The 16,434-nt window shown below is 38.6% G+C and overlaps 1 protein-coding gene across 1 annotated transcript; it reads right to left on the reverse strand.

The window, feature by feature from the left end:
- Positions 1-119: 119 nt before the first annotated feature.
- On the reverse strand, positions 120-14,725 carry LOC5573395 (mitochondrial-processing peptidase subunit alpha). Its single transcript, XM_001654512.2, has 4 exons — positions 14,525-14,725; positions 13,942-14,460; positions 3,442-4,334; positions 120-497 (listed from the first exon to the last, which is right to left on the reverse strand). The coding sequence occupies exons 1-4, from the start codon at positions 14,578-14,580 to the stop codon at positions 325-327; spliced, it is 1,641 nt and encodes a 546-aa protein (XP_001654562.1). The 5' UTR covers positions 14,581-14,725; the 3' UTR covers positions 120-324.
- Positions 14,726-16,434: the final 1,709 nt, after the last annotated feature.

The following is a 16,434-nucleotide window of genomic DNA, read 5'->3' on the forward strand; positions in this document are numbered from 1 at the left end:
GAAGTTCATCCTACATATGGATTCAAAATGATGTTCTAGCTTAGGGGACTGAGACAAAACATAGATCCTGTGGAACACCAAAGGGCTTTCTTTCACCACCTATCGCATCCTCAAACCAATTCCTTTAAGATTTGATATATTTTAAAATAACTTGTTATCAGTTCCCGCGGGCGAATAAAGCACAATCATAATTACACAACTAACATCCTATAGAGTAGTACTCACAGTTTCGGTTTCACTTGACTCACGCTGAGAAGACCGCCTTCCGTCTCATCGTCCGAATGGGTAAATGTCTCCGATTTTTTTTTTCGTTTTGCCTTTGTCTTACCTAAACAGCGACAACCGCCGATTGCCGGGCAGCCGTCCTTCGCCTCCCAAAGCCGTCTGGATGTCCTTCACGTCGGGAATGCCCTTGATCTCGCCGCGGGCGGCCAAAGACGGAGGCGACGAAAGGAACCTCCGGGCCACGTTCTGAACATCTTCGGCGGTTATTTTCTCTGTGGGAAAGAAGGGGAAGGATAAGAAAGTGTTCGCTAGTTTTAGGGATGGTATAGCGATTAAATTTTTGGGAATTCCTCCTCACGACTGCTCGTATTCTTGTATATATTTGTTCCTGAGTTTCTTCAGGAACTTCATCAGAAATTAACTCAGGTATTTGTCAAAAGTTCGCTTCAGAAGATTTCTTAAAAAGTTTACACAGTGATTTTTACAGACTTCCAAAGAAATTCCTCTGAAAAATTCGTTCAAGACGTGTCTAACAATTCGATCAGGTCGTTTTTGCGAAGGAGCACACCGGAAATTACTCCAGAATTGCATCAGGAATTTCTTCAGCAAATCCTCCAGATTCTTTCAGAAAATTCTCAAGAAAGTCATCTATTGATTCTGCATAGATTCCGAATTTCCTGTTGGAATCTTTTTCTTCAAGAGTTCAATTTTTATACATTTTTTACAAATTCCATCAGGGATAACACCACGGATTTCTAAGAATTTCATAAAATAATTTCGCTCAGAATTTCTTTGAGATTTCAACTAGGAATTTTGTTCAACATTCCCTTAAGATTCCTCTAAAGATTTTTTTAGACAAGAAGCGAATTTTCAAGGACATTTTTCAAAAATTGATGAAAAAACTTCTGGAAAAATCCAGGAGGTATTTCTAAAGGAAATCTTTTTTAAAAAATATCCCACATCCCTTGTGTGGGACCTTAAATAATGCAGATTTTTGCTAAAGAAATTACTCGCGAATTGTTTGAAAAAAAAAAATATGAGGAATAGCTGGTCTAATTTATTGGGGGTATCTTGGCAATATCTTAATAGATTCATTTGAATAACACCTGTCGGAATCTCTTTTCCGGAAGAAGCTGCGGTTGTCGATGACGTCTTGAAGAAATCTCTATGAAAATGACTGGAAGAATAATTGACAAATCGACGTACGAACTCCTGGTTTTCTGGAAAAATTCCTAAGCGATTTATATTTCAAAAACATTTTTTAAACAAAACTCAACTTTTATTTGTCAATTGCCGAAGAGATCGCTCGAGGAGCTCCTGAAAGTATTCTGAAAACAATGCTCAGGATTCTTGAAGCGTTTCCTCGTCGAATCCATGAATAATTTACTGATGAACCTATGCAAAGGTCGCCTAAGGATCTCTGAAGCAGGGCTTGTAGAGACTGAGTGTCTTAAGAACATGCCAGCCAGACATTTCATAATGGACATTTCTAGTTTATTTTTTAATTACGACAAGTATGTATTACCCACACCCCGTGACACAATACGCCTACACGACTGACGCCGCTAACCGCACGGCCACGGAGCCGACAGGACATCTTCAAGACTTCAAGTACAAATATTATTCTTCTTCTTCTTACCAGCTTAGTGTTCTTATAAGCACTTCTACAGTTATTAACGGAGAGCTTTCTTTGCCAAAGTTGCAATTTTCGTATTCGTATATCGTGTGGAAGGTACGATGATACTTTATGCCCACGGAAGTCAAGGAAATTTCCATTACGAAAAGACGATTTCAACCAAGAATTTCTCTAAGGATATCTATAGGATTCAGAAATTACTTCGGAGATCTTTCGTAAGACTCCTCCAGGAAGTTCTCCAGAAATTCTTTGACAAATTTCCCAAGGATGATCTCGAAGAATTTGTCTATGATACTTCTAAGTAATCTCTGAATTGCAGAGACCTTTTTCAAGGATAACAGCAAACTCCTGAGGAAGTCATGGTTTGTATTTACTAATCTGCTAATATCAATGCATTCCAGATCTAATGCCTATCTGCGTTGCCTTTCACTAGGATATACGTTTACAAATTGCTAAGATATATATATTTTTTTTTTTCAAAAATGATCCATCGGATCCTACTCTGTAGAATTTTCTGAAAGAATTCCTTAAAGAAATGTGTGTAGGAATGATCAGAATAACTGCTGTAGTATTTGCTGGATTTAAAGAAATTTTGAAAAACCCATGGAGATTTTACTTGAAGAAGTACTACAAATTTGTTTGAGATAGCTGAGGAGTAATACGTACTTTTTTGTTTAGTGTTTATTAAATTATTTGATTTATTTATCTCGTCAAATTCGTAGATGCAATGTTGGAGAAATTTCCTGAAAATCTTCTGGAGGAACTGAATGAGGAATCCCTGTTTGAATTTACTTGAAAAAATCGGGTAGAACTCCGGATAGATTTCCTGAAATAATTCCTTGGCGAAATTTGGAGCAATCCCAGAGACAAACCATTTATGAAGGAATCCACATAGAAATGGCTGGAAGAATAACAGGAAAAATCGATGTAGTAGCTCTATTAAGAATTCTTGTAGGGTTTCCTGGAAAATCTCTCATAGAACTTATTCAAACACATTAGCATAATCCATTCAGGGTTTTCTTGAACTCCTGTAGGAATCTGTGGAAGACCTGATATAGTAATTTCTGGAACAATCGGTGAAAAAATCTCTGGAAGGACAATTTTAAGAGTAATCTTTGTGAAAACTACAGGAGATACTTGCGTTGGGTTTTCAGGGCATTTCCGAAGCAATTTCTATAGAAATCCTCTAAATATCTCTTGAAAAATCTTTGGAGAAATTTCTGGGCAAACTCCTGAGAGAATTCATGAGATATCTCTATAGAGAAATGTCTGCATGAATGCCTAGAGAAGCCCTTGAAAGTATTCCAGAAGAAATGTGTAGAGAAAACATTCCTGGCACTTTTCCGCGAGGAATCCGAGACGAAATTCTATCCTTATCCTTGTGAGAGTCAATGAGGCTTTCTTTTGAGCCTTTACTAGACTTCTGCTCCAGAATTCTCTACGAAGAGAAAACGGAAATAGTGACTAGCGATTATTTTGCTTACACAAGAGACTTCAGAGATCTTTCGTTAATAATAGAGACTTTCACTAAATTAGTGATCAAGCCTTCGATCAGCCCTGTAATTTATATAATTTCTTACCAATTTCCTGAATGAAATGGTCCGGTCGCCTGCGTTCACCGGTGGCCAGAACCTGTCGCCCGATGTCCTCGAAGACAACTGGCCGGGCCTCCAGGTTCATCAGCAACATGCTCTGCAGTTGAGTTTTGGCGCGTCGCAGTTCCTGATCGCCCGGACGGGCTTGCATCGTGTACAGCTCTCGGGTAATGACCTCAACGAGGCTTCTAATGTGCGTTGGAGGGGCAGTGGCATGGATGCAGAACAAACCGGAATCACCGTAAGCGTGGTTGTAGGCTGTGGCGCTGTACATCCAATGGTAACGGTTCAAAACGTTCGTATAGAGCCGAGTGTACATGCCCTTTCCAGGACCTCCGGCCGAGAAGGAACCTCCTCCGCCCATCATGATGTTCAACACGCAAGCAGCAATGAAATCTTTGTCCTGATGGGAGCATCCCTTAAGTCCAATGACAACATGGGCCAACTCCGGCAGCCCAACCGCCGCATACACCGGAATGGGACACTCTTCCAGCTTGGAACCTCCGGTATACTGAGCGATGGAAGTGTCAACTCCGCTCGGTTCTTTGGCAGCCACCTTCTCCATCTCCCAAGTGGCGGATCCTTCCACGAAGTATTTCTCAGCCAAGCGGACCAAATCGTCGTGTGGAACGCCAACCCCGGCCAGAACCATCCGATCCGGGCTGTGGTGATGTCGCAGATAGTTGAGCAGCATATTCCTATCGATTTTGTCCGCATTCTCCAGCGGGCAAAGCTTCGGCAGTCCCAGGGTGTTGTCTCTGAATGCTGCCGCGTGGATCATGTCCATCAGAATGGGTTCCTGCTCCGGGCGCATTCCCAGCGTTTCCAGCTCAAATTTTACCGCTTGCCGTGCCATGTCCACTTCTTCAACGGCCAATCTAAAAGTGAGACAATGATTAACACTTACTTACATCAAAATTATGTTATTTGAACAGGAAAATTGTCAAGGTAGTTGAATAAATACGTTCTATCTTGGTTCTGAATAAAGACAACTTTTGAACTAAAATTTTGGAAACCTATTCAACGTGCCATGACGAAAAGTATTATATTGCTCGTATTAGGTAAGGGGCTGTCCATTAATTATGTAAGACAATTTTGGAGGTTTTTAGACCCCCCCTCCCCCCATAGTAAGATTTTTTGTATGAAAACTAAAAATAATTTGTATGGCGCGTAAGAAATCTTAAACCCCCCCTCCCCCCATAAACCCTTACGTAATTAATAGACCACCCCTAATGTATGTTCTTATTTTTCATAAATTTTTAAAGAAATTTCTTCAGGTAGGTATTTGCCAAAATTTTCCTTCAAATAGGTTTTTTAAGAGTTCGTTTAATGATTCTTTTACGGACTTCCAAAGGAATTCCTTCCAAAATTTCATTCAAGATGCCTTCAAGGATTCAATCTGGTTTTTAGGATAATCACAGACACTTCGAATATTTTTTCTTAAATGTAATTGTAATTGTAATTGCTCAATCCACACCCTGGCAGACAATTATCCGCCCATCTAGACACGGGCTGGGTGAGGACCTACCAAGCCTCCCCCGTTAACATGTCCTATACCGTTTAGCACACCGGGATCTTCCACAAGCAGGCGCCGGAATTAAAGCGGTCCCACAAGCTTCAGATACATTAAATAGATATAGTCCCTCTGGCACTAAACCGAATAGCGGCCTTCATATCATCACTAGCACTGCCTATCCCGCACGCCAAACAAAATGCCGGAAGTAGCGTGCCGTGTAGAACATCCGATGTTCTACACAGCACATCACCTCCGACACCATGCTCAACGTACAGCAAAGACATCGCTAATAAAAAGCGGAATGCGTCATTCGATTCAGTGCCAGAGGGACTATAAATGTAACGAAGAGGAAATGAAAAGATAGTAGAGATGGTTTGGTTGTTGGATTGCTGAAACGAGAAGAAATAAAGTCATTACGTTAAAACGTGGTTTTTATAGTTGAATAAATGTATCGATAATTTCTCATCTGTTTCTTTTCCGTGTCGTTGTTGCGTCGATTCTATCCACCTCGAGTTTTGTCGTCTCCGCTCGAGCAATGAGGACCGCGATGAAATGAAAATATAAAAATATGACTATTAGTGTTTATCTATTATTTAATGTGGTTCTCATTTGCTTTTAAATACCTAAGTAGGTAACATGTGAACTCTGCCTCTATCAGAAAATTCTAATGAATTATATTTTATTCTCCTGCACTTTCCCTAACACAAAGTATTCCTATTTAGTAAGACATTTACAAGTGCAAAAGCGCAAATAAAAGTGTGGGACCTCATCGAATCATGTTGATGCCCTCAGAGCACTCATTCTTCGATTTGCGAAAAATGAGTCCGCTGAAAACACCGACCCGACTCGACGCAATCGCGCACCTCTACCAACGCCTCCGCACATGTAAAAACTTCTGCGATAAACCTGTGGTGTGAAAGAAATGCGCAATATTATTTTAATTTCAATCCTAACTGCATGACCCGTAGGCTCTATGCGTATGATTGTTCATTATTTTAGCTAAATATACCGTAAGGACGCCATTTGCCGCTCATGCTCCATTCACCGCTCATTGAATTATTTTGAAAAATCTGAATAAATTTTCGCAATAAAAGTCATGAACATGTATTAGTATCCCAGAATGGATTGTATCAGAATGCAATTCATATGATTTAATATTATATACTATTTATAAAACATAATTTTAGGCTTTTCAAGGCGGTAAACATGAGTTGAGCAATGAATTTATTATGGCGGATCGAAAAATGCTTCTTAGCTGCCACGCTTTAATATGTTGTTGTACTATTATACAAAGATAACGACCAGCTAGTAAAAGTAAATTAATTCCTACTAGTTGTGTATATAGAGCTTCATACTTAGGATGAGCGGTGAATGGCGCCCTACACATGTATCATTGGCATACATGTTATTCGATACCATTATACGTTGTTCTCATTTCAACTTCTTTCCTATAAAAACAAATGTTTTATCTTGCGTCTAGCGCAAAAAGTTGCGAAAAATATCGAAAAACCGATTTTTGACAGAATTTAATGTGTTGAAATGCTGTTAAATGAGCGGTGAATGGCGTCCTTACGGTACCAGTTATTCCTGTACATCAGAAGAAAAGAAAAACGATTAAGAATATCTTGCAGCGTAAAGTTTAAGTGATCAAATATTAATCCTTTCTTCGAACCTAATTTCATTATACATTGGGTTATGCTATGCTTCGCGTGTGATACGAACAATTAGATTTATCAATATAATGCATTAGCATCCAAACAAATACCCTAGAAAATTTTCTTATTGTCCGACAAACATTTCAAAACAATTACGAACTGCAAAAATTCAACGGTAACTTTACTCAACAAAGCTTTCATTCGATCACCCTTAAAATACACAGTCATCAGTAGACCATGCACTATAATATCCTCCTAATATAACGCAGAGCTAAAAATCCTCTCTTGCGTTAACCAATCTGAACAAGAAAACATTTTCAAATACTGCCCATAATTTGTGCACGGCAAAACAGATTCCACTTTCTACGTAATGTAACCTAGTATGAACAGCTGCCCAACTCTCCAGACCTGCGCCCTCCAAGATCCAAGGTGCTGCTGCCTTACGTTCAAAACTTCTTTCCTCAAAGTCTGTCTATCAATTCCGAACTCTATTGCATACTACCATACCAATCAGACCCTATTCCTGACAAGACACAGAGTCATAACCCCAATGTGATGGATTTACCCAGTAAATCCACAACCTTGTCCTAACCCCTCTTACGTTTCGCTATCCTCGAAAGTCACCCATATTGATGCTTGGCAAAAAATATCAGTATTCAATCCACAAATCCCAAATACCACCACATTACGTTGGTCCGTTTGGCGTCGCCGGTGGATACCTGTTCTGACATTCGTTTCTTTTAAACTCCATTTCAACCATGTCCCTCCACTTTATCAATACGAATGTTGACGAATCACGATAATCTGAAGATCGTGACCAGAACGGAGGTAGGATAAATCACTAGGGACCAACTACCACCTTCGAATATTTTTTCTTAAATGTCTCATAAAAATCCGAAACATTGAGTAATTTATAAAAATTTATAGATTTTCATTTGGAACATCTCCAGGAATTCACTCAGTACCTTTTTCAAAGATGTCTCCAGTTTTTCTTAGTATTTCCTCCGGAATTGTCGTTCAGGTTTTCTTTGATATTTCAACCAGGATTTTTATAGCAATTACTCCAAATATTCCTTCAGGATTTGCTGAAAAAAAAATTCCAAGAAAGTCTTTAAAGAATTTATCTAGTAATTCTTCCAGAGATTTTATAATGAAATTTTTCAGAAATTATTGGAAAAGTTCATGAAAAAAACGGGAGACATTTCTAGAGACAACCCTTAATTAATATCGAATGAATTTCTTTGAAAGTTTCTGATGAACTCCTGCTAGGAATTCTTAAAACAGATTGTGGATTCTTAAGGAATCCTTTCTCAATAACTGCTAAGACAATTATTGAGAAAATAATCAATCAAATCCAAAGAAAACATTCTGCAATTTTTTTAATGGTCGGATTCACTGAAGAAATTTCCCTATAGTATTTGCTGATCAGGGTTGTTAACGTTAATCAACGATAAACGCCGTTAACGTTTATAGTGCACTGGATCAACGTCAACGGCGTAGCGTTAATTTTCATGTCTGTTAACGTGAACGTTAACGTGTTTGCGTTGAATCAACGTCAACGATCACCGCTAACCCGAGCGTTGATTTTATGTTTTGAAAAGGTTCTCAGAGAATGTTTCGAAAAATCAATAAACAGCACGTTTCTATGCTAATACCCCGTATCCATGAAAAATTGATTAAAAAAATCTAAGTTCACAGTGTAGGAACCCAACAGTCAGCCTCTTTGAACGTCAGTTTGTGATTGGTTGGAACAGCTTTTACAAATTGCAAAGATTTTCCTAGCAATATTGTATCCGTCCTATGACCTCTCGCCGTTCCAGCAACCCACAACAATTAGCTGAAACCGTTACCAGAGAGCGGCTTCCTTTACCTCCATCCAGCACACGGCGTCCTTTTTTACCCATCCAACAACCAAATGTTTCTGACTTGCCGGCCCCCAGGATGACCCGACTTTTCTTTTCCGAATACAAGTTGCCATAATACCCTAACATACCATAGCAGACAAAAGTTCTCATTGCAATCGGAAGTGGCAATGGTCGTAGAGCAGATTTTCCCACTTCCGATATTGTGGAGCTCTAATATAAACGACATTACTTACTAAGAGAAAATCAGTTAACATTCCAAAGAACCTGCAATGAGATCAAGCTTTTTTCTGCTAAATAATTGTTTCTGAACATGGCATGTTTCAGTGTCTAAGTTGAAACTGTCCACAGAATTCGCAATCATCTTGTTCTTAGTAATAAAATGTTCACTCGTTTTTTTATTATTATCTAAACTGCATCATTTTCTGGGTTTCTACATTTACTTTTTTATAAATCAATCGAATATGACAGCCAGTAATTTTTTTTAGGCAGTGGAATCAAATCTTTAACGTTAGAAATAACGAAGTCGTTGACGTTGAATCAACGTTGTACGTTAACGTTATCGTTAAATTGTTTTTCAACGCAATCAACGCAAGCTTCGTTAAACGTTACAGGTTAACGTCAACGAAATAACGAAACGGCGTTAATCGTTGATTAACGTTAACAACCCTGTTGCTGATGTAAGATTAATCCTGTAATCCTTTGAGGTTACCCTTAGGAAATTACACGTGAAATGTTTGGAAAACGTGCGGTATTAAGGTTTAGACAAAATACTGGACATATTGCCATAGAAGTGGCTAAAGAATTTCATAAACAAATTCTTGTAGATTTTTTGGAAGAATTCCTGGAACCCATAATCGAAATTGTTCAAAAACTCTGGTATCGTTAGAAGTAACAACTGGAGAAGTCGGTAGAAAACTCTCTGGACGAAATCCTCAAATGGTTCTTGGAAATTACTGGACCACTGTAGGATTACCTGGAGCAAATTTTGGAGCATCTCTAGAATAATTACTGGACGAATTCCTGGCAGAATAGATTTAGCAGGGCTGGTAGCGACTGAGTGCTTAAAAACAAGATACCAGAAAGGCACCGAACAGGAACACAAAAAAAGACCGAACGGGAACCAAAAGACACCATACAGAAACCCAGAAAACGAAAATAATCCAAACATGAATTACGAGGCTAAACTTTAAAAAAAAAAACAGAAAATCAGGCTGGACATTTTTAATGATTTATTTTGTTTGTTTTAGAAATACAAATATTACTGTTCGCATTGATGTATGCAGTTTTCAAGGAATTTCATTAGAAACTATATCAGGTATTTGAACAAATGATTAATTTATTGATTCTTTAACAGATTGCTAAAAAATTCTTGATCAAGAATTCTTGATAGTATTTCATAAGCAATCTCTGGGGCAATCACTAAGATATTTGCAGAATTATTTAAGCTTTTCCTTGGAAAATCTGAGAGGAAACTTTTGAAGACTCTGTGGAATAATCGCGTTAGAGTCTTTTGAATTTTGTATCAAGATTGACAGTCGGCAAAGTGACTTTACATAAATGAAATATCTGAAGTACATCCTAAAATAGTGTAATGTAATATCTGGAGCAAATTTCTCTAAACATTCCTTGAAAATCACTGGCTGAATTTTTGGGAGAACTAGTGAGGAAACTATGGTGTATGTTCTGTACAGTCGACTCTCCACAACTCGATATACTCTATAACTCGGTCCCTTCATATTTCCATAGGCCAGGAGAAGTGGATGAACTTGTCATTCATTTTTCTGTCAATTCTCATACAAAATCTACTTTTTCTTTGACATAAATTCACTCTAGGTGAACCACTTCCCCTGGGCTATACATCGTGCACTGCTATAATCGAAAGAGAGCGAGAGAGGAGACAATCTCTCATTGTTACATAGGTCCTTCAGTAAGGTTTAGGAAAATTTCTCCTGGAGTTCATTTAGTGAACTTCCTAAGGAATCCCTTCAAGTGTTTCGTTTTAAATACCTTCGACATGGATTTTTTCTAAGGATAACCACAAAAATTACCAGATTCAGAGTGTCCATTCGAAATCAGTTTCTTAACTCGCGGGTTCTTCCCGAATGACTAAAATATTAAAAATAGATGATGAATTAATCATGCAGCTTGAAATTTTCGTTTTTTTTTTTTCATGCAAAATGGGCAAATTTGGAGGATTTAATCTAATATTTACGAATTAATTTTCATTGCATCTCCTAGAATTCAAAGAAAGTTCTGGGAGACTTTGATATACATTTTTTTCATACATTTCTGCACTGTGTATCTAAATTTAAACAATAATTTTCCGCAAAGGGACAAAGTTCAAGAGCCAACTTTTTTCCTTCTAAAAATGGCTTCGGAATTGTGCAATAGACAATGCCTATGGCTAGTTTCTGGGGAAATTTTTGATCTGACGAGACTTTTGTTAGATCAAGAGCGAGCAATGAAGCTTACCAAATTTTTTAACATATTTTTAACAAATCCAAGCGATCCATCAAAGATTAGCCCAAAAGAACCAAAAGACTCTCTCTATTTATTTATTCGAAGATGAATTGTAATGAATTCAATCTTGTTTGTTGGGAATGTTTGGAAGAATTCACTGTAAATTTGCAGAATTTCATACACAATCTCATCAGAGGCCTTACACGGACATATTCATAGATCAAGGACTAGTCAAATTAGTAATCCAGACAAGGCGTCACCAAGAATCAATATTACCTGTAAATCCAGAAATGCACCAAAAATTAATTCCTATTGAATCTACTACGAATTTAAATAAAAATCAGCCAATACTTTATTCTTCTTGGCATTAACGTTTTTACTGGGACAGAGCCTGCTTCTCAGCTTAGTGTTCTTATGAGCACTTCCAGTAATTATTATTTATTTTGTTGGTGTTACATCAATTGATTTGATAAAACCTCGTTCACGATGTTACGCCAATTTACTCGGTCCATGGCTGTGTCTCTCCAACTTCGATTTTGGAAACACGTTCTCCAGATCTTGTTGCACCTGATCAAGCCAACTCGCTCACTGTGCTCCTCGCCTTCTTGTGCCAACCGGATTCGACGCGAACACCATCTTAGCAGGATTGTTGTTTGGTAGTCTTGTAACATGCCCTGCCCAGCGCACCCTTCCGGCTTTCGCAACCTTCAAGATACTGGGTTCGCAATTCATTAATTACCCTAGTCAATAACCGCTTCGATTCGCATCGAACTAGAGCTCTAAATCTAGATGAAAATCTATCAAGCAGGACAATTTCTGGCAAGATTCGTGGTGAGATGATCTTGCCAGAAATCTCTAGGTACCTTTATAGAAATGTTTCGACGATATTAATGATGTTCTATTAAATCTCATGTGAAACTGTTAAATATCTTACCGCCAGAAGTCTACTAAGTATTTTACGAGAAACCGAAAAAAATGTTAAACACTCCATGCCAAAGTAAATCATAGAACTGCCCAAGAAGCTCTGTACCCTACCTATGGAAATTACTGAAGGTAAAGATATCAACGTTGGACTGCTGGATGATTTCCTGTTGGTAAATCGGGTGGAATTTAATCAAGCATTTCGTTAGAAAACCCTAAAAAAAATGTATAGATCACTAATGAAATTGCTGGAGAAATCGCTAAGTGGGAACGTATTTTTGAAGGAATCTCTGAAACAATACCTGAAAGAATTCCTGGAGTGTTTCTCCGAGGAATTTATGAAGAAATTCTTTAAGAGCTAGTGGAGGAGTTGTGTAGTATTTCTGGAATCATTCGAATTTACACCAAGATTATGCTCAAGTATTCTTCCACAGAATCTTTCACAAATTCCATCTTGTTTAACCATGGGGTTTCAACGAGGTTTCCTTGAGATTCTTTGAAAATTTCTTTAAAATCTCACACATAAACTATAGACTGTAGACATTCCTATAGTAGTTGCTGGAGATCTTCTTGCGGCAGAACATGAAAGAATCGATTCAAAAACTCCATTAGAATGAATGGAAGCTCTAGATATATTCTGTGAAAATTGTTCATGTTCTCTTTTTGTTTTCGATTCTTAAACTGTCCAAAGGAGTGATTTTCGTTAATGGGACTGCTTTGAACAATAAATCCAAAAACTAACAGTTACATTCACGATTTCTACTGCCTTTAACATTTGTTAAGGTGTCCCAAAGAACAATAATATAAGTAACATGTAAACAAAGAAAACTTTTTTCTTGTTACTTGAATTTTCTTCTGTTCAGTTATGTTTGTTGAAACAATTCGACAACATTATCACTGCAACATTTCCAATGTTAGTTCTTACATCATGGAACAGTAATTGCATTTTTGCTCTGTAGAATTTCCACCGCTCGTTATTTGTTTTTAAGAAAATCGGATATGACTCTTCGAGAGAAATCAAACGGGATCCTTCAAAAAAGTATTTAGAAACTTTTTTATGTGGATAGACCTATACCCCATTATTTATGTGTTGAACTAGTTTTACACAGACATTCCACGAGATTTGCGTGCGTTCTCTCATAATGGAACTTTTCAATCAACGTCTTCCTTTTAATCGGTTGTCAGAAGTATACATTTTGATATCGTAATGTTTGGCAACCTTATTTTTGAAGAAGTTCCATGATTTGGCCATGATAATAGCATTTAACGCTTTGAGTATAGTGTTTCTTGAATTATCAGCACGTTCTGTTGTTCTATGATAATTGCAGACCTTGTATACTTATAAATACCTAAAGAGAAAACACAAATTCAATCTCTAATGAGAAACTTTTCACTTGCCCCACGTGATTAGAAAATTGGCAGTGTTTCAATTTAGTTATGTTTAGGTCTATGTCCAATTAATTTCAAAACTTTTTGTATTGCAGTTTAAAACTGTCAGAGGGGACAACTGAGAAGTGGTACAGAAAATTATTTTCCGCAACTTCTATCCACTGAAAATATTTAAATAAGATTGCACGCCGCCAACTTGTTACGGAGTGATAGTTGACAGATTAACAATATTCGCTCTATTATGCAATTTAGGCTGAAAATCTCAGAAATCTCTTACCTATCGTAATGTTCTAAATGGCCTCAAAGGTTCACGCATGAGTTTAAAACGTTAATTCACATATTCAGTTAAATATACCAATTATTTTCACTTACCCCATTTACCCACTTGCCCCGCGGTGCCTTACAAGAATTCAGCAGAATTGTATGCAAATATGCTGTTGGGATTACGAAGTTTTCAAAACTGATAATTGGAATTTAGAAACAATACCTTTGAGATTATTTTTTCTACCAATATCAAAGGAAAATTACATCGAGAATTTGAAAAAAAGAGACTTCAGAGACCTTCTATTAACTTTTTAAAGACTTGCATTAAAATAGAACCCTAGTCTCTTAAAAGAGACCTGCTACCAACACTTGTGTTAAATGTTATCTATTCCCCCCTCAGAAAATTCGGACTTACTTTGGTCTCAGCACGACATCGGCCAATATCCGCGAAACCGACTCCAGCCCCCGGCTATCGGCACTGGCCGCATACACGAACGTGTCCCGCGAGCTCTGGCAATCGCATATCCCCCCGTGCTTCTCCAGCTCCTTAAAGATGACATCCTTCTCGCCGAAAGATTGCGTCGACTGGAAGGCCAACTTCTCCAGAAAGTGAGACACTCCGCTAGGGTAGGCCATCTCGTAGCGCGGACCGGAATCGATTACCACACCGACGGTGCAGAACTGGCCAAACCGATTCTCCGACGCGACCCGCAATCCATTGGAAAGTCTTGTCACTTGGGTGTTATTTCCTTGTTCCCCTGGTCGCGCATATTGGACCGGGGGAAGATCCGGAATGGCCTCTGAAAGTGGTGGCATCGGAGTGACGATTTCCTTCGACGGCACATTGAAGGTTGGCCCGTCCGGATTACTGGCACGGCCCCCTTCAATCGAGTTGCTTCCACTGGTGCTGACGTAAGGCCGCCAAATGGTGCAACTATGGAACCAAATTCCGAAATAGAGTAAAAATGTCTGAGGAACAGCTACGATTACGATCTTACCATTTGTTCAGCAACACCCGATTGGTGAGGGCTTTGGCGTTGAATGGCAGAGCCATTTTGTAGGCTGCGGTTTGTGCTGGGCGGATTTTTCGCGACGGAAACTGAATCTACGCACAATTTATTTTCCGGGACTCGGATCACGAACCAGCAACAGAAATGTCGCCGAACAAGAAACTGCAGTGCCAGGGCCGTTTGACAGATAGATGAACGCAAAAGCAAAGAAAAGGCAGAAAAAGAGATCTCGTTGCCGCTGTAAAAATATTTGTGAATGAGGGTTCGGTCAAGATGAATGTTATCTAAAAATCATCATTTGAGAATTAGGGAATCATTTGAGAATGCTTCTGAAATACTTCGGGAACATTTCGGGCCTGTTCACAAATTTCAAAACGCTGAAGGAAGTGGATGAGTGTCCGCTAAATGTTACAGGTGTCCCAATTTGGGGAATATTCATACAAAAAGCGTCACGAGGGGGTGGGTGGGTGTCGAAAATGGCCATTTTAGGTGTTATGAAATTTGTGAATGAACCCCCTTATGGGCTTTATGGGACATAAGGCATAAGTGAACATTACAACAACAATATGACGTTTATCATTAGGGGGAGGAGGGGGTCTGCGAAAGTGTGACAGTGTATCGCATCTCTGGTGTGTGCAGGGGGGGTATACGCAACGAGGTGCGCCTACCGTTCATGTTTTGTGGGTGCGTTCGTGTGGCTGCTAGACATCCCGCTGTTTGAGTGTTGAAAAGCATCAGCATTTGCTGCCTGGCATGGCCCGCGTTTTCGACCTGTGCTGTTTGGGCCGACCCGCGTGAGAAATGATGCTGTTTGGGACGGCCCGCGTGAGAGATGATTGTTTAGGTGAGCTTTGTTTGTAGTTGACAGCCGTACACCCACCCTGGGTGTGTGTTATACAGCGCACCTTGCCCAACGTAGCTCCGACACATGGGTTTGGAGAAAATCCGTTTTTCGCGTGTCGAAAATTCCGGTTTTCAACTGTGCGAATAAGGGTTTATTCACAAATTACATAACGCCAAAGGGGGTGGGTGGGTGTCCTCATAATGTTACGGTTCATACAAAATTTGTAAAACATTCATACAAAAAGTGTTACGAGGGGGTGGGTGGGTGTCAAAAACGGTAATTTTCAGCGTTATGAAATATGTGAATGAACCCTAATATGCATTAGGTATTAGGAAAAGCGTGACAGAGATGGGGGAGGGGGTCGACAAATCCAGAAAATGATGGATGTTATAATTGAATTGTCCCTGGAACCTTCTGCCATCCTGTGGGACAAATTTAAATTTCAAAACGCCGAAAAAAAAAACATTTTTCTAACTTTTTTTTTAACGATCTTTTCCGACGGTGGGTTTACACATCGGGTACCTCATTTTTGTGTACACTCAGGCAAATCATCCCTTTGAAATGATAATCATAATTGAGAAAATGATTAAATATAATTAACTTTTACAAATTTCATTGCACGCCTTATGATTACGTCTTTAGTCATTTTCTTAATGATAACATATTTCATAAGGCTATTATGGATTTCATATTTTTTCGATGAAAACCATAATTGCAAAGCATGTTTCACTTCATTACCATATTTATATCAGGACTACTATAGGAACAGAAATTAGGAATAGTGCTACTATAGGCACATGTATTCCTATAGTGGCACAAGCGATAATAAATACAAAAACATGAGTTTTCATATGTTTCATAATTTTTCCACTAAGCCAAGATAAAAAGCTTTCAGATGATCTAAAAATAATTCTGCAGGCTTTATTTTTCGATTTTATACGAATATTTGTTCTTAGCTATGCGGCTATTGGTACATCGACCCTACGAAAATTCGAGACAGTGACAAATAAATAAAAAATAAATAAAACATATTGTGCAATTCAAAAATATGAGC

This window comes from Aedes aegypti, chromosome 2, assembly GCF_002204515.2.
Source record: "Aedes aegypti strain LVP_AGWG chromosome 2, AaegL5.0 Primary Assembly, whole genome shotgun sequence".
In the NCBI taxonomy this organism is placed as follows: Eukaryota; Metazoa; Arthropoda; class Insecta; order Diptera; family Culicidae; genus Aedes; species Aedes aegypti.

Excerpts from the sequence above, each read along its gene's own strand:
- LOC5573395 (XM_001654512.2), bottom strand. The coding sequence starts at position 14,580 with ATGGCTCTGCCATTCAACGCCAAAGCCCTCACCAATCGGGTGTTGCTG. Across the intron at positions 4,335-13,941 it reads GATGTCGTGCTGAGACCAAA|ATTGGCCGTTGAAGAAGTGG; the intron begins GTAAGTCCGAAT and ends TCTCACTTTTAG. Across the intron at positions 498-3,441 it reads CCATTTCATTCAGGAAATTG|AGAAAATAACCGCCGAAGAT; the intron begins GTAAGAAATTAT and ends TCTTTCCCACAG.